The sequence below is a fragment of the Electrophorus electricus genome, chromosome 15 (genome assembly GCF_041902795.1).
Source record: "Electrophorus electricus isolate QZ-2024a chromosome 15, ASM4190279v1, whole genome shotgun sequence".
NCBI classification, from domain to species: Eukaryota; Metazoa; Chordata; class Actinopteri; order Gymnotiformes; family Gymnotidae; genus Electrophorus; species Electrophorus electricus.
The window spans coordinates 16,512,176-16,534,824 of NC_137511.1; the positions used below are offsets into that span (position 1 = coordinate 16,512,176).

Sequence of the window (22,649 nt, forward strand, 5' to 3'; positions counted from 1 at the left end):
TCAACTCTTCAGGTGAATGTGAGAGCGCGTTATTATTGTGTACATACAAAGACAGGTGTTTCTAGCTAATGTAGGAAGTGAGATATGCACAGTGCATGCTGTTATACCACAGCAAAAGACAGAATGGTGATGTGGTGCTTCCCCCTTGTGTATTATAGTAAAGACCAACAGCACCCCCACAAAAACTGTGAACATGGTCATCAGCTCATTGTACCACAGATTTCAGCTGACTGTTTCTTTATTAGCAGTTCATGTAAAGCTTCTGTCTCCCTTTACACTGCTGTCTACCTGGTAGTCTGCAGATGTGGAATATCTCCATGTTTATATTTATTACTTTTATATAACCAGGTATTGTGGACATGAAACCATTCTAAATAAGTTTGGTTAAAAATATATCTCTTAAAACAATAGAGTAAATATAATTAACAGTTGTAATCAGCTTATATGGTTGTTAAATATTAAATTCTGTGTTATCAATATGTTTATAAGCACTGTTAAGTCCAGTTAGTACAGTGTGGCAGTAGTTTTCTCATTATAGAGTGGAGTTCAGTGTAACTGGTAGTAGTTTTCCATTATATTTTACCATTACCGACTGTAATTCAGTGTAAAGTGATGTGTAGTAGTTATATAAATGTAGTCTACAGGTGTAGTAATAAGTTCAGTAGAGAGATCGACTGTGGGAAGAGCCGAGTGTTTCTGGAGCAGATGCTTCTGTATCTGTAAGAGATTGTACAATGTGTGGTTTGGGGTTGAAGGGTCCCTTTATCCCCTCCCAGAGGGTGGGTGCTTGTACAGGGGGTAGTTTGGATGGGAGTTGTCCATGAATATGCTATGTGCCATGCGTACACAGCAGTAATAGTGAAGGTTGTTGATGATGGTAGGTAGCTGTGCACCAATGATGCACTGAGAGGTTTTCACCACCCTTTGTAGGGCCTTCCTGTCAGCCTTCCATACCACAGTCATACAGTTTGTCAATATGCTCTCAATGGTGCACCTGTAATAGTTTGTGAGTATATGAGGGGATAGATCTTCTAATTGGATGGTACCTTCATGAGGTCAAACATGTTCACTGGAAATTGGTAGCTTGTTAATGTTATGGGAAGAACATCACAAAGAGTTCCCAAGGATGCAAGGAACAGGTAAAGCCTCACACTTTCTTATGCATTATTAGATATGACCCAACCAGAAGGTCTATTTAATAGTACTGGTCAGGACAACACTGGATCAGGACATAAACAGTACAAAAAGGAAAGGTGACCTCGACCTTTAGTAACACTTGACAAATACAGTTGCAAAGGAGGTAAAAAATTTTATTAGCTGATTGAAAAAATTGAAAACAATGTTTCTCTTAAAGTTTATTATCAAACTACAACATATTTCTTTCAAGATGAGCAGAATCACGCTTCAGATACGAGACACTGGTCAAAAAGAAATGAGCTTTAAATGATTTCTTTAAAATACGCAAAATGCGTTTCCTGTTGAAATTCAATAATGTACACTAATCTAATAATATATATTGATGTAATATGGTAGATTAACGTAATATTAAAAAGTAAAAAATTTCCTGGAAAGACAAAGTACTATATATTTATTTTTTGCTCCAACACATAATGCAACACATTTACTAACCATTAAGATACTTTTAGGTCATAGTCAGACAGAACAAAGACAGAACAGAGACAGATCCTGGACTGAGTTGGTAGACCTCTGAAATTCAAGTTCTGCTCCAAAATCACACAGAGGGGCCTGTCATTTCACATCTTATTGAGCCACTCAGGCCTTCTCTCTTCAGAAAATCAGATATGGGATAGGACAGGCTTTTGTCTGTATTTGCTACTTATTTTGTTCAATTGAAATAAAATGATTAAAATATTGTTATAGTTCCCAAATTTTCGTTTCTTTCTGTTGATGTTACACTCCAATTGACAGTCCAAGGTGCGGGTTTTCGGAAGCCAAAAAACAGTATTGTAATGTGAAGACATGTCCACAAGGTGGCAGAATGTGTGCAGTCTATTCAGACTAATACAAAACTTATTTCCCACTGTATCTTTATTGTGAATACTGTACAAGGCTTGTAAAAACCTTGAAAAACAATTTTTTAAGGAGGTTAACATACATACATTTTAACATGTTAAACTTACCTTTACTAAAATTGTGTACATTTTCTATATTTGACAACTTGTTAAATACATTTTCTAAAGAATGACTGGCATTCTTTGTATACATGAACAAAAACTAAAGAAAAAGATCTCTGCTGTTCATCATCTCAACCATACACTGAAAATATAAGAAATTGAACCAAACATTTTTCTAGGACATAAATGGTCTTATTAAAAAAAATAAATCAATCAATACTTGAGACTCAATTATGTCACTTACTGGCACCAAATTTGCACGGTCAAATTATAAGATGCATTATACATTCTTCAAATGTTTTTACCTGTGAAGAACCCTTTGTTATCAATGACTTCTTGTTTCACCAGAATATTGATAATGAGAGACACGCACATCAAGCACATGGGGGAAATCCAAATGAGAATGGTTCGAGAGGTGAAAATTTCTCCATGTATCACTGTTGGACAGCTGCAGGAGTCGGCTGCATGGTGGCCTCAAGAGATCCCCAAAAGCTGCAATTAGATAACCACCTCTATGCCAACATATTCCTTGGGAGGCTTACCAGAAAGCTTCTGCTATCCTCAGACCTGAAACAAGGCATCAGGACTTTCAGAAACATCACTGTACCTTTGATTGGACTTGAGTTCTAGTCAGATGAGGCAAATCAGAGAAGGTGCCTTTAACCTCAAGGTCATATTGACATGAATTCTCTGTAATCCCCTGAAAGTGTGGTGGATCTGTGACTGAATTACAATGTTGTAACAGGCCTCTATGCCTCTGTCATTGGACACTCATATCAACTAAAATCTGGCTGCCTCAGTCAGGAAGGCTATGGGTGTAAACCCACACAAGAAATGGTACACTGGCCACAGAACCCAAACTTGAGAAGTGAAGTCCCAGGCCTGATGTAAGCCCTGCTGAAGTCCTCTGTGGGGAGCTGAACACTGAAGTCCATAAGCTAGCAATAAGGACTCTGAAATGTTTGGAGGGAAGGACTATATTTTCTACTTTAAATAATGATATCTTTCTGAAGGGTAAGATGTCTCTCAAATTTGCAGTGCAATATAAATCTGAGAAAAAAAAACTTTTTTTGCTCATAGTTGGTGAGGACACTGATAATTTTGGAAGATACTGTATAGCATAACAGAGCAGTCTGCAAGAAAATGAACAGTGACCATTTTGTAGTCGTTTTTTTAAACAGCAAACTGAAACCTGGCCTGTTGTTTTTGAGCTTTTCAACAGTTCTGCTTCATTGCAAAGAACTCTCTGACCATGCTGGTGGAGCCAGCATGAACTAATGACTGGCCAAAAATAGAGTGGGCAGCCGTCCAGCGGTTTATGGAGGGCCGTGTATTTAAACTGCTGTGAATCCTTGCATTTCTGCTTTAATCAACACCATTTCAATTTTGCTGTGCTGGAACCCACAAATACAACAAAAAATGGAATAACCATTTAGTTATTCCTTTATGGACTGCAATGGTTAACTAGGGTCAAAACAACCCCAAACAGGGATTTTTTAATCACTGAAGTTTGAAAATACTGTGAAAATACTGTGAAAAGGCAAGGATAATCAAAGATTCCTGTATGCATAAATCAGGCATCATATAGATCTTAGTTGTTTTTTTAAGGGTTAAGTGTTAAATAAAACATTTTAACTTAAACTTCCCTCCAAAAAAGTGCTAATATTGTTTTCTTTCCCAAAGTCTTTCCAAGCAAAATTGGTACACATTTGAATAATGAAGCAGCAGCGCCTAGTAAAATATAGGAAAAGTACTCCGTAAGGTACTAATTAAAATACTTACATTTTCTGTACAACACATTTTACATTACATAACAAAGTACCATTACATAAAGTTACATTTAGCCATTTTTAACAGTAAATAATGCGACTACATTTTACTAATCTGTTTTAGGGTTACAGGACATAACATTAACAAACCACCAATTTACATTTAATGCAAACTTCAAATGCAATAGATTTTGGTTTGAACTATGTACAATACATACATTAACAATTTTTTGTTGCCAAAACTGACAACAAAAAGCACAGATGCGATCTCACACAAACGATGAGATCATAAAAATAGATGTGAAGATGTAAGGTAGCAGGGTAAGACTGTGTGTGTGTTTAATAGTTGAACAAAGAATGTGTAGGAAATACATTCACTGCTGCACAAAAAAGGAAATGTAGAAGGCGGCAATAATTTAACTTGTAAGTAATGTGGTTATGCTTAGAAGATTACATAATGTCATCTAGCTCTGTTGTGTAATGTGCTATTTAGTTTAACTGATTTTACTACAGTGAACTGTGGAACTTGCAAAGCAATTTAGTTACTCTGAAGATTGTAGTAGACCAGACCTCAGTAACAGACAACTAATTTATGTAAGGTCTGTGAGCAGGAGAGAAGCCGGGGTGTGACGTACTGCGCGCGCACACACACACACACACACACACACACACACACACACACACACACACACACACACACACACAAACACACACAAACACACACACACAAACACATTTTAGGAGTGACAGCAGCCAGCTCCCTTCATCTCCTTGTTAACGTATTCCTGCAGCTGGAACTTTGGATTACATGGCTCCTTCATCTCTCTGTGCTTCAACTCTCTGGGAGGGGTGAAAAGAGAGAGAGAGGGAGAGAGAGAGAGAGAGAGAGAGAGAGAGAGAGAGAGAGCGCACGAGAGAGAGAGGGAGGAAAAGGAAGCACAATCTGTTTGTACTTAGTTTACTCTCTTTGTGCCACAGAGAAATTTGGCAAAAGCTGGTTAGATCGTGTGGTACTTGTGTCTGATTTTAAAAGCTCAAGAAGAAGTGAATTATTGTATGAGAGGGAATAGGACTTACTTTGCCACAGCAGTAAAGGCCAGTTCCACATTTAGGCCAGATTTTGCACTGGTTTCAATGAAGGGAACCCCAAACTCCTGAGGAATACCACAAACAGGGTCGATTTGTGGTGCTTTACAAGCACATATGGACATTTCCCTTAGCACCCTTTTCCCAGAAAACTGCCCAAACCTAAACATAGCATCACAGTAACTTTCATGCCAGGTTCTGGCATGAAAGCATGTCCTTGAGATTCACTACATCTACTAATATCTGTGTTACACAAAATAATTTTCTGCTTCAAAATCTATTAGTTGCAGTGGACTTTATGGCACTGCATTTGCATTTAAGCATAAAGTGGCTGCTATATATGTATGTGTATCTGCTTGTGTATTCATGTGGAATTGTGTTTCCATTTCTTTGCGGGTAATTTGAACCAGGTCTCACTCCCAGACAATAAGGGTTGCTATAAAAAGCATATGATTTGCATTAACGCTGTCCACTGTATATTTCTATTTTCCGTTACAAGCCGGTGAATACGGATGAAGGTATCTGCCTAGAAAATTAAGTTAGCTCGCAAGCTGGTGCAAAGGAAGAAACAAACTCCAACAAAACCAATGACAGGAGTTGTGAAGTCCATAGAATGAGTGCCAAACATTGGAAATGGGTTTTCAGAATGACTCAAAGTTGGCTGACTTGTCAAATACAATAATTTGTTTTGGTACAATGATGCTGCTGGTATGATTGGTACGACTGATGCGGATCTGACTTGGGTGAATATTACAAAGATGGAATAAATACAGTTTCTATTCTGAAAAGTCTGAAATGTGTTCAGTTTTCTATTGCTCATTTCAAGGCTACTTATTTGCTTGCTTACACACAAGAAAAGCCAAATCAGGCCAAATCTAAATCCAACAAACATGAATGCAAGAAGTATTGTTCATCCAATGACCTATAGCAAAATCCTTATAGCCAGTCTCCATCTATTTCTTGATAACAATTCACGTTAATGTCCATCCATTGACTGTTAACCAATTACGTTCATTCTGCATCCAAGGCAGAGCTGCCTTCGGAAAAGTTCTGAGCGCCATCTCATTTGCAAATACATTATTCAGTAAAAAAGAATCCAAAAGACATAATCTGCTATTGTCACCATTTTACTTTCAAGACTGAATGGTACGCTGTAGTCAGCTTTACATTGGAGAAACCAAGAGAAAGCTTGCTGATAGGTTTGTTGAACACCTTCGGACCATCAGAATTAAGGATGTGTAGTTTCCATTGGCAAGGCAAGTTAATACTACTGGACACTGAATTTATGGCTTTTGGCACATTCTCACCAGAAGGGAAGCATTTCAGAGTGCCTATTTTGTGATAGGCATGCACTTTTATTAAATGGTTTTTTGCTAGGTTTACAAGTCAGTCACCCAGATGAAAATACTTCTGCTGGAAAAGCAGTCTTAAGTGGGGGTGGATAATTTAGATTATCAACTAATTTCACTCTCCTGTGATGCCAGGTGGCAATTAGGTCTTTGGTTATTAAATAAATAGTCCTCGGAGGCTCCATTTTATTTTCTGTTTGGTATATTGCATTTCACTGGGACACTTATTTGCCAGAGTTTAAATATATCATAAATCACTACAACTAGGCTTACGTTATAACAAATGAGTCACAGTCTGTCATTTGTCTTTCTATAAATGATCTAATAAGGCTTTTTTAATGCAGCAGGCTGTGATGTTAACTCACCCGCAAAACCAAGGGAGTGCACAGAGAACCCAAAATGAAAAGCTTTAGGATTAAAATTCAAGGTTCATTGACTACTTCGATCAGAATTCTTAAAAACCAGCTATTAAAAACACTATTTAAGATGACCAGACAGATAGTAGCTTAATCATTTTCATGTTTTCTGCTGTCATTACTAATACTCATTTCCCATTGACTTCACTGTTTTCCTGCAGTGATTTTGCCAAGTGTTTATATTTACTCTGTCAGTACAAACATGCAACTAAGCATTGTAGCCAGCCGCAGTTTGAACCAAAAACCTGTTTCTTTAAATTGCATGTGTGGATCCAGTATGTAAAGGGTGTGTGATTTTTAAAATTTTGTTGTGCCATTTTAAAAAAGATTTAGAAAGTAAATCATCTAGAGTTACGCGCACTTCACAGCGTGCGCCTTCCAGGAGTAAACCCAGACAGTAACACTGAGTTCTTTATTCCATGCCTCAGTCTGCTATCGTGATGGTGGGTCATTACAGTGATCACAGGGTGAGCTGTCCCCCCCACCGAACGCAATGGATCTGCCTCCTCTGATCTATGCAATTTCTGACTTTTTTAAAATGAAAATTGCTAAGATTAATTGCTCCATAGCAACTTCTTCAGATAACACTGACTTCCTCCCCCAGCGAATTCCAATCTCTTACCTAGCACCTCGTTCTCTCCTCGCTTGTTTTCTCCTTTTAGTACGGTTTCTTCTCTCATTGCTGACATTGTCACAGTCTCTAACGCTACCAACTGGTCCCTTGATTCCCTACCGGCCAATTTAATTAAAGCCTGTCTACCTGCAATGGTTCTTCATCTTACAATGATGGTTAAACAATCTCTACTCTTCAGCCGGGACCTGGACACTGTCTATATGCCAGATGCAGTCACTCAGATTCTCCAAAAATCCGTCCCCAATCCAACTAATTTCAATAACTACCGCCCAATTTCACACTTTTCATTTCTGTCTAAGGTTCCTGAAGGAGTTCAATTTCATGTATATTTAAAAAGCTATAACCTTTTCGAACCTCAGTCTGGTTTCCATAAGTATCACAGTACTGAAACTGCCTTCATTAACATTACTAATAACCTTCTCACATCAGCAAATACTGAAGCATTAAGCATTCTTATTTTATTTCGTCTGAGCACAGACTTTGACACAGTGCGTCATTGTTTTCTCTTGTTGAGGAGCTGAGTATTACTGGTATTGCATATTATCTTACAGATAGGCAGCAGTTTATTTCTTTGGTGGTTTTACATCCTTAACTTAGACCATCACTCTTGGGGGTCCCACAAGTTTCAGGGTTCATTTTGTTTATCTGAGATTAAACTCTGGAGGAAATATCTTTCTCATGCTAAATAGTGTCAAGACTGAAGTCGATCTCACTGATTCAGAATCAACTCCCAGCAAGACCTGCTTTATAATTCTTTCACTTGACAATACAGTAGTTTCCCCTTCCTCCTAGGTCAGAAATATGGGTGCAATCCTTGACTCAACTCTTTAATGCCCACACCAGTTCTGTTGGTAAAACCTCCTTCATCCATCTTCGCAAAAATATCAAATTGCAATACAGCTACAATTGGACTCTTCCTCTCTGTCTCTGCTGCTGTATCTCTTGTGCATGCTTTCATTTTTAATCAATTGGGCTATTGTAATTCTCTTCTTGTAAGTATTAAGTTATTCCTCAATTCACGGGCTTCAAATGATCCAGAATGCTGCTGTGGTCTTCACACTCACTTTTACAGTCACAGTCCTATTACATCTGTTCCCCAAGATTTCCAATGGCTTACTGTAAAATACAGCCACCATGTCCTTCTGCTCACTTACAAAGCTCATAATAACCTCACTACTTCCTACCTGTCTGACCTCCTTTCTCAGAAACCCATTCATACTCTCTGCTCATTTTCAGGTGATCTGCTAACCATTCTTTCTTCTAACATCCATTGATAAAGCATTCTCCAGATTAGCTCATTGTCTCTGGAATTCTCTTCCTGCACACAACCATCAGTCTAACACTCTCACCACATTAAAACCAAATCTCAAAACCCCAACTCTTTTCTCCATCTTATAACTAATCTGGAGAATGCTTTATAACTTACCACCAACCTAATCTTTGCCTCTCATTATAACTTTGGTTCTATTACCTGCTCCCTGTTTTTTATTATTAAATTTATTATTATTATTATTATTATTATTATTATTATTATTAATAATAATAATAATAATAATAATAATAATAATATCACTACTACTATTAATAATAATAATTTTACTATTGCTAATATTTACTATTGCTATTGTTCTGCAAATGCATTTGAAGATTCCCCTACTAAATTACACTAGTATTATCTGTAATAATATAATAATAATAATATTTCTATACCACCTTTCTCAAACCCAAGGACATTTGAATTACATTAGACACCACAGCTACTTGCATGTAATTTATTACATGGTGTGAGAAATTAAGAAGAATTTTTAGGTTTTAAGACATTCCTTCAAGATGACTAAAACTTGTATGAGCAACAACAAATAATTTCAGGCAGTGCACTGGTGACTGGAGACCAGAGTTAGCCAATTTAACTAACTCTTCTAGTATGAATATTCCCTCCAGAATAAATGCAGTCTTTTGGTTCTATACTGCAGGACCTGTGCATTTCATGATGCCACAAATAACAGGGAAATTTATGTTAATCTAAAATAAGATTTTACTTGCAAATCAACAGACATCACAAAATACTGAATCTCCTCCCTGATGTCAATGTCATATTTCTGTGACTTTCTGCATTCAGTAAGGGAACTATATGAGTAATAGGAATCAAGCTGTGCAACTGACACCACAGCAAAGTTCTAGTTTTAATCTTGAGGTCTCAGTCTTCAGAGACTACATAAATGCGGCCTCTGTGTGAATCTCATTACTTAGAGTCTTGGTTTAAGGCTGGGTGCCAGCTTATGGTCTCAAACAAGACTACAGTGTCTGGCAGGAGTTCTGAAGGTGCTAATTACTTCTTTATTGAAGTCTGAATCAAGTTTCTAATCCAGTCACTTCTCTGATTCATTTACTCTGATTGGTCAGCCTCATAGTACTCTGGTTTACTTGCAGGACAGCTTCTTTGGTCTTCATCTTGAGAAATGACAGCAATATTCACCACATAAATTCCATATCTAGGCGTTTTTGTCCAGGAACTAATGATAAAATGTCACAGCTGGCCACGAAATGGCAGCCAACTACATATTCCTGGTCCCTAAATTGGAAGACCATTTTATAAGGATATACTAATGAAAACTGACTCTTTGCACTTTAACTTCTTATATATTGCTTCATTTCAAGTCCCATGTATTTAAGTGCTTACCTAAACCAGCTAAAACTCTGAATGTTGGGTCCATGTGTGGAACCTCAAAATTGAGGAGAATAAACAAACCTCCAACCAACCAACCAAAATAGGCAGTTAAGCCTCAGGGCATGAGATAAAGCATGTCAGTGTTTTATGTCTGTGTGCGTCTGTGTGTGTGTGTGTGTGTCTACCTTGGCCAGCTTTTCACCTTCCTCTCTCTTTACAACTCTCTCATGTGTGGCATCAGCCTAAAAGTAGATTTTAACAAAGTGTCAGACTGAAAAGTTTCAGTACATTTTCATCTATTTTCATCTGCCTATCCCTTAATTGGTCAGTGTTATCAAAATCACCCTGGTGATACAAAAAAAATGCTGATTACTTGTAAATTTACCTAGTGGCCGCTAACCAAATCCATGTATTAAAAGGGTTGCATTATCATTTATGTTTTCTGCTGTACAGGACACATTCTTCAACATGCTTTATTCTCTCACCTTGTTACCCAGTAGTATAAGTACCACATCTTCCTTGGCAAACTCATGGATTTCTGTGAGCCAGGCCTGCAGAGAAAGGCAGAATGAGAGAGAGAGACAGAAAAAAAAATCAGTGAGTCAGTCAAGTCATTTCAGCTCCTGAATAAATCAACTATATTCCTCACCACTTATATGCTTCTTCCCTAAGTCAACAACATAAACAAAAGGACAAAGGGACTATTGTTAGTTGTATTTTTAAGAACATAAGAGAAAAAATGGCATTTGATGGGGTGAATTTGACACACATTTGATGGGGTACATGTGTTGCATGTTTCATCACTTATCAATTTGTTGGTGTACAGCTACTGCAAACAACATCATACACCTCCATACCAACCAGTTGGATGTTTATACTGTTAGCCAAGCACAACACTTGCAGTTCCTCTTACAGAGACTATGTTAATAACTTTCCTTTCTGATTTATAGATGGAGTTGGCCACCTTTGTTTAGGTTTTCCTTTTTGAAATTTTCATTGGGTAGACTTGGAAAAGGATTTTCGATTAGGTATGTCACAGTGTCTGCCTTGCAATTCACCATTTTAAGTTATCTGCCTAAGGTAGCATGTACATGGACAGTGACATTTTACTAATAATGCCATAGTCCCTTCTTCAGCATGCTGAGAATGGTCAGGCTCTTATAGTTCAGCCCCTGTAGTGAAAATCATAATTTTCATTGGTCAGATTTCCTGTTCTTTTTCTAATACACTTACATTACAAAACCCTTCCAAATATCACCAGACAGGGCATGCAGGCACATACACAGCAGCAAGTCCCTGCTGCCATTTTAATGAGCAGTGAGTTAGTTCCACACTCTGACAAAAATGCATCATATAGTATCCAAGAATATGCAAAGTAGTCCATATAAATAATTTTTTATTGTACGCTATCTATGAAATATATTTATATTTTTTTTTCTGTCCACGTTATTTGTTGTTATCCCTTTACTGGCCCCATCAAGGGTCTGACTGCACACCACAAGGATAAAGTAATGAAAAGCAAAACAGAATGCCAAAATCAATACAAAATAATCCTGTATAATAATTCTAAATTATTTAAAATAATGGCTTTAAATCATAGAGAAACAAAAAGAAAGAAGGGGGACTTAAAAGTTAAGGGTAACATGGTAAAAGGGGAAACCAAACCGGAGTGACATGAAGGGGTCTGTGCAGACATATTTCAGTGGGTGAGAAGGCAGTAAATAAGAAAGGAAAGAGAAAACAATATCAAAAGAGGAAAGCACTCAGAGGATAAGTTCAAAAATGATTTTTGGGTGGGGAAATTAAACGGGTATTGTGGCACCAATATGACGTGGCTGTCAAAACTACAAAGTGAGTGTGTGTGTGTGTGTGTGTGAGTGAGAGAGAGAGACACGTTTGGTTAATGGACGATCTACAAACATGAAGAATATAAAATATGGGGAAGTGGTATCTCAGGTAAATCATGGAAGACCAATTAGGCAAATACTTGTGCACATGCACTGTTTGCCCATACATATGAAACACTTACACACATATTACTTCTACTGTGTAGGTGTATAATAATTTGCATATACACTTGCATAATCATTCACTTGCATATAGATGTAGTACCTAACTACACTATGCCCAGTCATGTCATTATAATAGTCAAGCAGATGTAGACACACTCATGAACACAAGGTAGAGAGAGATCTTTCATTTGTTTTGTTTAAATAAGCCATATGTCATAGTATAAGAAGTCCTGATGAGACTATTCATTGGTCAAACTGTTAGAAATTATAACACTATGCACTACAGCATCTGAGTAAATATTCAGAACAGATGTCTCACTGGCTTTATATTATGGAGGAATTGACGGTATTAACCCAGGAAAAGGATCAAAGGTTGGTGCTGAAAAGTGGGAAAAGCAAAGATCTGGAACAAATCCACATGTCTGCACTCTGCTCAGGGAACTGATTGACTTGGAGTGGCTTTCAGGAAAATACTGTGCCAACAGTAATTTGCCAGCAGGGCTGTTCAGTGTGTGTGTGTTTATCTTATATAATTTTAGACATGTAGCTTATTATTGCATTTGTGTTTTAAATACTTCTATCTGCTCTCTGCTCCGTGACCATGTAGCAACAAATCACAAATATAATTTAATATAATTTAAATAGTATTTAAGGAAAATATATTATTGTATTTCAACATTTACTGGACTCTTTAGCTATAAAAGCATGGTTAATTTTATTGTACATATACAAGATCCTACTAAATTCTTTACTATTATTACTGCAAGTTTATTTTACTATATTACTTTACTGGCAACCAAAATTGGCAGTAATTTACTAACTGGTCTCCCATAATCTCTCTCACACACACACACACACACACACACACACACACACACACACACACACACACACACACACACACACACACACACACACACACACACACACAAACACACACACACACACACACACAAAAGCTGCCTGATCTTATTTTGGCCCTTCTCTGCAGCCTGCCAGCATTTTTAGCAGCACTACAGTCTGCTAAATGTGGTTCATCTCACATGATCTCCAGCTCTGAAATATCACAGAGCCTCATTCACTCTCTGTCTCTTGCTTTCTGACCGGTGGGCATGGAAGCCATTACACAGCCACTATAGTTGGCTTTGATGACAGCCTGTTTAATTCTGCAGGGACGCTGTATCAAAGAGACAGGTCCACAACAGCATGGACAAATATACTGACTCACAGATGTAGCCAGGTCTGGGACCTGGCTAATGGGCTGAAGTCTTTTTTCTGCTTCAACTCTGGGGTGTCTTTTTTAACATACCAAATGAGCAAAGACCTTTTAGCAAAACAGGTGCAAAGTAGTCAACCCTCAATAATTTCTCCCACCAAGACGATTCTGTGAAAAGCAGTGTCAAACTGCCGTGCTCCAAACATGACCTCAAATTTGCTCGCTTCGACCCCTGTCCTCTCTTCCTCACTCTGATCTGCATGTGGCAGATGTAGCAAAAATGTAAAAGGCAATGTTAACATCACAAATTACAATGTTCCTAGACACAGATATTTCTAGAAAAAAAGGCTATATGGCACTAACAAAGCATGGGTATGTAGGTAACAATGTTTTCTTAAAAAAAAAAAAAAAAAAAAGACTATCTAGTGCACTGGGTCTGTCCTAGGTAAGTCCTCCCTGTCTTTCAACTAATGAAGACATCAGAATAATCCATTATATTTTTGCCACCTGCATAGCATTATTTGCTGTTAAAAACTGCCTTGAAGCAGATTATTTTGAACTTCTGTGGATCTAAGAACAAGAGCACCACCTAAAGGTCAAGAAAAAGCTGTAGGCAATCTGGCAAGTGTGTATTGGACATTTCACTCTATGTAATGCATCCTGATTAGATTTCCATTTGGCCCACATATTTGTAGAGCCACCTTCTAGCTTCTAGCTCCACGTTCCTGCCATCTGCATTCAGTACTACTAGAAGCAGATGGCTATAAAGCGCAACACACTAACTATAAAAATACAGAAGTTAAAGAAAATTCATGGAAGTCCACAGCATAGCAGTGAGTTCCTTCATAACACACTGCTACTGTTTATAGTTGTTTTTTTGTTGATCTAAATGTATCCTTATCTGTTCATGCCCAGAAAGAACTGCAAGCTCTTAGCTAGCTAGCTTCTATCGCATCATGAACAGCTGTAACGAAGGCAAACAGAAAAGATCCAAATGCAAGTGGTTTTGTTTTGTTTGTCGAGCAGGCTGGAACTGAATGGAGAGGTATCCTGAACATAGCAAGACAGGTATGGGGGAGCTGGTATGTATCCTAGGTCAGGCTGGTCCAAAGTCTGTGTAGTATCCAGGGGTCATGCAGTAGGTAAGGTCTGGACAACTGCCAGAAAACTGCCGGAAAATCAACACATACAGGAAAGCACATTATATAAATCACGCACATCATCATTAAAGGAAGGCCACTGAAACTTTCTAGTCAGTAAGCGTGTTGTGTGGGATGACCATTACACAGGGTAGTATGAGCCCATTACAGGAGAGTTCCTCTAAGAGAAGCAGGTACATACTGTTTACCTGGAGGGCATTCCTCCAGGCTAAGTTTGTTGTATAGAGCTTCTGTTTAGAGCTGGGTTTTTAAAATCCCACCTGAAAGTCACCAGGAAACAACTGCTAGGTAATATGGAACCAGGATCCTTTGTTGTGGATGCAAAATAAAGTTTCTGCCTTCTGAATCCTTCAGCTGGCCTGTAAGAGATGGGAAAATGAAACCGAGATAAGAACAATGCCTACCTGGCTTGCCAAGGGTTGAGTCAGCATGCTGACTTGAGGTATTCCAGGTTTTTGTGTCAGTTTAAACTGCAAGGGAACACTAGGCTCCCTCTAACCAGTGTCTCCACAGTTCTAGGACCAGTTTAATGGCAAGAAGTTCCCGGTTTCCTACATCATAATTCCTCTCGGTTGGCTTCTCTGAATAATAAATACAGGGGTATAACCATTGTGGGCTTCCTTGTCTCTGGGACAAGACAGTCCCTACCCCCACATAGGGTGCATCTACCTCTATGATAAAGGATGGAGAAGGGTCAGGCTGATGAAGAACAGGCACTAAGGTGAAGGATTCTTTCAGGAATTGTAAAGTCTGGTTGGCAACCATGTTTCACTGAAGCTGGTTCCTGAGAAGGTCAGTAAGGGGGGCAGAAATGGTGCCAAACCCCCTTATGAATCTCCTATAAAAATAAGCAAACTCTTAGAATCGTTCTAGTTCCTTAAAAGTGGATTGTTCAGGCCAAACCAGCACCGTTAATACCTTATAGGGTCCATTGAGATGTTACCCAGCTTGATGGTGCAGCCTAGAAAAGTAACAGAATCATGGTGGAATTCACATTTCTCTGCCTTGGTGTACAAGTGGTGTTGTCCAAGATGTGTCAGGATGGCTGTGACGTGTTCGACATCTTCTGTTTCTGACTGAGAAAAAATAAGGAGGTCATCAAAGTAAACAATCAGGAATCTGTCTACCATGTCCTGAAAGATCTCATCCATAAATGCTTGGAAAACAGAGAAGCTGTTGGACAGACCATTAGGCATGTGCAGGGGTGCTTGAACCCAGGTCAGATAGGGAAGGACACCGACACTCTACTGGGTGAGCTACCATGCTTTAACGATGGTGGGCTCATGTGTAAAATAGTTAGACCTTAGAGCAGGTAAAACAAGAGAAGCAAAAAAAAAACAAACAAAAGGTGGGGAGTTGAACCCCAGACACTTTATTGCGATGTGAACAAGCTCCCGCAAGACTGCGGCAGCCATTGAATGACCTGCGCGTGTATATATCGTACTTCAAAGGAATGGCGGACGAAAAACAGGTGGGAAAACAAAAGAAAACCACCACACCGAGCGTGCAAAAAAGGGAAAACAAAGGACGCTACGGGAAGAATGACAGCCCCGATGCACTTGGGAAAACAAAACTCTAAAACTTCCCAAACAAAACCAGAAAACAGGGAGGTGCTGTAGGGAAGCCGAAAGAGAGAGAGACAGACTTGAGAGAGAAAACTGGAGAAGAGAGGGGGAGTGTAAAAACACAGGCACCCTCAAAGAGCAGAAGAGAGGTGTAGCACAAGGGCTCACAGACCTCAATACCCAGAGTTACCAGCTAGGAGTTCAACAGTTTAGCAAAGAGCCAGCACTGAGTGACTGGGTCACTGGGCTTATATAGACCTAGCACAGCTGTTGGGCATCAAGCCTGATAGGTAGCATGCCTGACTCGAGGCCTCCCCCTGGTGGACGAAGGGGGCCTCGACAACCCTTACAGCATGACTAGGTACTTAGTGTTCACATGCTGTTATGAAAGTTGCCTTCCACTCGTCACCCTCACGTATGCGTATGAGACTGTAGGCACTGCGCAGGTCTAATTTTGTGAAGACTGTGAAACCTAACAGACAGTCTGGGGTCACAGAGATGAGGGGAAGAGGGTAGGAGTATTTTACAGTTACTTTGTTGAGGGCCTGATAGTCAATGCAGGTTCTTAAGCTTCCTCCTCTGTTCTCCATGAAAAAAACCCCCCAAAAAAACCCAGTGCCTACTGGAAATGTGGAGGGTTGGATAAATCAGTGTTGGATTGCCTCTGAAATGTAGGCCTCCATAGTGGCCTCCTCTGGCTGGGAAAGTGGGTAGGGCTCGGCTCTCCATGGTAGGGGAGCCCCAGGAAGGAGTTCTGCTGCACAGTCCCAAGATCGATGGGGTGGAGGTTCAGTGCCTTTAACCATACTGAACACATCAGAGAAGATCTTATATGGTAGTGGGATGGACTGCAAATCAGGGCTATCTATAGTAGTGAAGAGGACTGGCAAGGACATCCAATGCTGAAAAAAGTGTTTACTCTAAGACACCAGTTCAGCGCTAGACCAAACAATACTAAAGTCATGGGGCGACAGCCAAGGAAAGCCAAGTATAATGAAATCACAAGACAAGGGCAGAAGCATGATTTGAATTAACTCACTACAGAATATGCCCAATTAAGTGCCTGGAATTGTTTAACTAATAGATTGGCCATTAAGGGAATTAACATGTGGGGTGTGTGTGTGTGTGGGGGGGGGGGGTCTAGGGTAAGAGTAATGATCCTAAGCTGTGCAGCTAACTCAGAATTCAAAAAATGCCTGTCATCAACCAAAGCAAAAAAACAGAGTTAGCATTAGAGGCAATGACAACAGGCAGGGTGAGCCAATGATTGTTGATATGTAGCAGATAAGACGTTCATACATGGGTAGTGGATGCATGCTTCCCCTCACTTGCTCCAAGGGGACGGTTAGGACATCAATCACAGAAGCAGCTCTCTGCGCCGCAGTAGACACATAGTGCACCAGAGAGACATCTAGCTTGTTCCAGTGAAATGAAGAGCAAGCGACCCAGCTGCATATGTTCAAGAACTTCGTTTTGTTCACTTACAGGGTTATGTTGCAAGGAACCGGAAGACAACGAGCACATTGGTGCTGAGTGGGCCTATCAGTGCATTGGAGATTATCCGCTGTAATGGTGAGCTGAATTAGTTCTGATAACGCTCCAGCCTTTGCCAGTTGTGACAGAAAGGAATTCTCTGGCATATTCTGAGGCTGTACGTTCTGGTGAGCCATCATACCTCTCTGGAATGGCCACAGGAATACAGGAAGCAGCAGTGTTGGAAGGTGACGGAAACACTGTAGCCAAGGTAGGAGCCATCAAGGAGAGTCTTTGAACAGTTTCTTGCCGCTCAGTGACAGTCTGGCTTGCACCTATGCTGGATCCATGGTAAGGCATAGTATTCTGTAACAAAGGCAAACACACGAAAAAGAGAGGATCCAAAAGGCAAGAGGTTTTATTTGGTTTATCGGACAGTCTGGAACTGAATGCAGAGGTTTCTGGATCCTGAATGTTGCAAGACAGGTACGGGGGAGCTGGTATGCACTCCAGGTCAGGTAACTGGCAAAGCTAACATGTACAGGAAAGGGTTGTACATGTATGGCAATACTTTGCAGTGAGAGTGCGAGGGAAGAGAGCTTAAATAGGAGAGTTCAGAAAGGGAAAGAACTAATTGGGTGTAATTGACTCATAATGAAAGGGACGTGTTCAAATAGCAATGTAGAGTTCAATTAGTGAGGTCATTCATGCCATGAAGAAACAGGTGTCAATTATGGCCCTTATTTAAAGAAGGAGGGCAGCAAATGTACCTGCTGGTTTTAGCCCTTGCTCAGTAAAATGGGTTGTTCCAGACATTGCACCGAAGGAGAAAGAACTTTGATCAAGAAGTTGATTGTAGAGGGGAAAACAAAGAAGTGCAGAAAATAATTGGCTGCTCAACTAAAAGATCTCAAATGCTTTAAAATGGCAAACTAACAAGAATGGCAAAGAAGCATCCAATGATCAGCTCCAGGGAAATCAAAGATCAGTTACCTGTGAGTACTGCAACAATCAGAAGACGCCTACATGAAGCCAAACTATTTGGTAAGAATTCCTCGTAAAGTACCATTACTGAAAAAAATAAGTGTTGAAAAGGTTACGGTTTGTCAAAGAAGACATTGACTGGCCTAAAGAGAAGTGGCGCAACATTCTATGGACAGAAGAGTGCAAGATTGTTCTTACTGGGTCTAAAGGCTACAGACGACCCGTAAACACTGAATTCAAGCCACAGTACACTGTGAAGACTGTAAAACATGAAGGTGCAAGCATAATGGTTTGAGGATGTTTCTCATACTTTGGAGTCGGACCCATTTATCGCATATCAGGCACCATGGACCAGTTTGACTATATTAAAATACTGGAAGAGGTCATGTTGCCTTATGCTGAAGAAGAAATGCCCTTGAAATGGATGTTTCAGCAGGACAACGACCCCAAACACACCAGCAAGAGGGCAACATCCTGGTTCCAGACCAACAAGATTGATGTCATGAAGTGGCCAGCCCAATCCCCAGACCTCAATCCGATTGAGAATTTGTGGAGTGACATCAAAAATGTTGTTTTGATGCAAAACCCAAGAATCCATAAGAACTGTGGAATGTAGTCCAGTCAGCTTGGGCTGAAATATCTGTTCACAGGTGTCAGATGTTAATTGACTCCATGCCACACAGATGTAAAGCAGTTATCAGAAATAAAGGTTATACAACTAAATATTAGTTCAGTGATCAACAGAAAAGCTAAATCCGTAAACAACTTTCAGTTTATACTGTAAATATTACCGTTTGTAAATGAAAATGAAGACACTGCTAATTTTTTGAATGGCCCATTATTCTTTTGTCTTCATTTTCAGTTTAAAAATTTATATTTCCTTCATGTTTTTATTTGGAATTGAATGTGCAGTGCTCCCAGTGCCTTTGTGTATATGAAAATAAATGCTAATATGAGGATTGAGCTTTTTCTCAGTTGTTTTAAACACACTGCTATTATTTTGCACATAACTGTATATATATATATATATATATATATATATATATATATATATATAAACTGTATATATAAAGTATATATAATAAAATACTCAATGACATAGAACACCGACTTAATACTCGCAATGCATTGATTAACAAATCTTACAATAAGACTGAAAGGTGCAAATCAACAGGCCCCCTTAGCAGAGCCATTGGATCTAGCATGGCCCACCTGGGTCAAATGGTCTAGAACTGCCACTGTTCTGTCCTATGATGAAGTGATTTTCATGTATATTTTACAAGTAAACTAAGTGTACATGTGGTAACTGCTGAATAAATATTCTGATAGCCCACAAGGGTTTTATTTCTCTCTGGCTCCTACCAACTGCCTATGTGAGTCTGATACTTGGGCAGGGAATTCAGGAGATATTGAAGTTGTTCAGTTATCTGTATAGAATTAACATTAGTGAGGCTAATTTGACTGTACAAGCTAGCATTGTTTCCAAACTATATTAATATTAACATTCTCCTAAAGTGGCATTCTAAAGAAATACTTCAGATATCATAGATGGTTATCCAGAGCTTCTCAGCTTTTTTTTTTTTTGCTAGATTCTGTTACACTGCCTGCTTGGATCAGAGTGTCAAAACTATGTCAAATATGGTGTGTCTATATTAAATCTATTTTCAGCTATTCAGGAGTGGAAGAAATATTCATAGCAAAATTTGAAATGGTGTCTCTAAGGATAGCGTTGTGAAAGTGAAAACAATGGGTAGTTGAGGAAAGCAAGAGAGAGGTCAAATTTGTATGACTTTCTGCCTGACTGCAGAACAAGGAAGGATTTGAGCTGCCTTTTGAACTGTGGAGAAACAAAACACACACACACACACACACACACACACACACACACACACACACACACACACAAAATCAATCTGTTGCTCACACCACTAGTGGAGATCCCCCACATACAGCAAAGGACATTTATATAATCACGCACGTCATCATTAAAGGAAGGCCACCGAAACTTTCTAGTCAGTAAGCGTGTTGTGTGGGATGACCATTACACAGGGTAGTATGAGCCCATTACAGGAGAGTTCCTGGATGGATGAAAGGATGGTAAAACTGTAAATGCACATCTTTATTAAACAGCTTAATTGAAATGTTGTCAAGGTGTTTTGAAGCATGACAATTTTCATAAATCATAGCGAGAATGGTAATGTAATTAGCACAAGTAATGACTAATCTAGAGTGTTGAATGCTATTTGCAAAGAAATGATATCGCAAACATTAGATTTGAGACATCACGAATATCAATGCAGAACAATAGGGCATATGTGACAAGAAAGAAAGAAAGAAAGAAAGAAAGAAAGAAAGAAAAGTGCTCTGAAATATGCATATATAAGGCAATATGGATGTATGTATGTGTAACAGGAATATGATGAGGTGGCCTATGTTACTGCAAAAAGGCAGTATTTCATGCAATATTAAGTACAAATTGTCCTTGGTGAAAAAAATTACTAAAGAACAAGACATATATTGTTGCCACTGTAGTTGGGTTGACTATATTGTGAAGCTTTTCCTGTCCCAACAATGAACCCATTATTGAAAGGGGAGAGCAAACAGCAGCAGAAACAGAACAATGTCCACTTAAGCTTGATAATGAAGGGCTGCTCGGGAACGTGTCTTTTTCGCTGTGTGGAGTTCAAACTTAGCCCATCTCCACAAGTCTGTCAGCTGCAGTATGTCTCAGAGACTGGGGTGGAGCCTTGAGGAAAATCACGAGCTGGGAAGGACTGCTGACTAAAGCACTGGGTGCAACTCCAGTTTTCAATCTATGAAATATATCTGAAGATAACCCCAGTTTTGTATGCAAAATCATACACACTTGGATTATTTACATAAGAAGGTGTAAAATTGATGTCATAGCACTGTTGGGATCACTCAAAGGAATCCATCAATGTACCCCAGTGGCACTGTACCCCAGTGGCATTAAAGGTTCTGTGGCTGAGGTTTTGACACTACTTGTTACAAATGGATGACCCATGAATCAACCAAATTGTTTATCCAGTGGGAGGACAGCTCATGTGTACATTATAGTGTGACTAGACTTGCATGGCATGTATTTGCTGTGTGTGTGTGCGTGAGCGCCATGCTGAGATAGACTTCATGCTGGTCTTTCCCACACATGCCACTCTCTATGACCTCCCATCTGCTGTGTTTCTCAGTTCTCTCTCTCTCTCTCTCTCTCTCTCTCTCTCTCTCTCTCTCTCTCTCTCTCCATGTGTTTTTCTGATGCGCATGTCCAGGAATCCACTGTGTCTCCAGATGGGTATATAAATTATAAATCTACACCTACACCAATCGTTCCTGTCCTCCCTTGTTGATATCAAATAAACACTAATCCAAAACCATCAAACAGATCACATTTCAATCAAACAAACACAAATAAGCCAGATCTCATTCCATATTAAAATTACAATAGGAGATTAAAAGTAGTGTAATTACATCAAATGCCTGAATAATAATGATTTTAAAGAAAAGTTTCAAATCTAGAACTTGGATGATTCAGTAGGTAGGACTGCAAGTGTACAATATTTAGACTCGGTCAGTAGTGGGTACGGTGCTGTCCTTTGAGGATACTCCAGTTTTGGACATAGTGTTGAGCAACAGACAACCAAGTCTCTTAAATGGGTTAGATTCTAAATAGGTGTTATCAACTGCACAAATTCTCTGGGTGCTCCAACTCTGTATCTAATCGGTCACTGTCTCCGTGCAGGTTTATTCTAATCACAGCTACAATCAGGGCCATTGTTCGGACACAACAGTGCAGATGATTGGTTAAGGCCTCAGCGGGCAGTGCGGATTGATGACATGGAACACATACCCGGCTCTGCAGCAGTATATGGGAAATACAGCAGTCTGACATGCTAGCATGCCAGAATCAGGACACAAAGAAACCCTTTCCAGAAGAGCAGAAAATACACTGTAAATGAAGCAGTGATTAGAAGTTGGTAGAATCTGGAATGAACACCAAAGTGTGATTTCCAGGTTTGCCTTAGTGTGTATGCTTATTTTGCATGCAGCAGTAACATTTTTTGTTACTTTTCAAAATTTTTTATGTATGTTGAAATGCATGTTAAAACACTCAAACACTGTCTCCAGAGAACAGCAGATTTAAACACAATCATTTCTAGAGGTGAA

At 39.3% G+C, this 22,649-nt stretch overlaps 1 protein-coding gene across 2 annotated transcripts in view; it reads right to left on the bottom strand.

The window, feature by feature from the left end:
• Positions 1-1,640: 1,640 nt before the first annotated feature.
• The window catches only part of rab26 (RAB26, member RAS oncogene family), a 66,872-nt gene continuing 45,863 nt past the window's right edge, over positions 1,641-22,649 (bottom strand). The window contains exons 7-10 of one of the 2 annotated variants that reach the window (XM_027005033.3): positions 10,543-10,608; positions 10,243-10,299; positions 4,982-5,058; positions 1,641-4,744 (exon numbers count right to left, since the gene is read on the bottom strand). In XM_027005033.3, coding sequence (XP_026860834.2) covers positions 4,642-4,744; positions 4,982-5,058; positions 10,243-10,299; positions 10,543-10,608 — 303 coding nt within the window. In that variant the 3' untranslated portion in view covers positions 1,641-4,641. The remainder of the gene's footprint in view (positions 4,745-4,981; positions 5,059-10,242; positions 10,300-10,542; positions 10,609-22,649) is intronic. The other variant, XM_081697972.1, reaches the window with a different exon arrangement.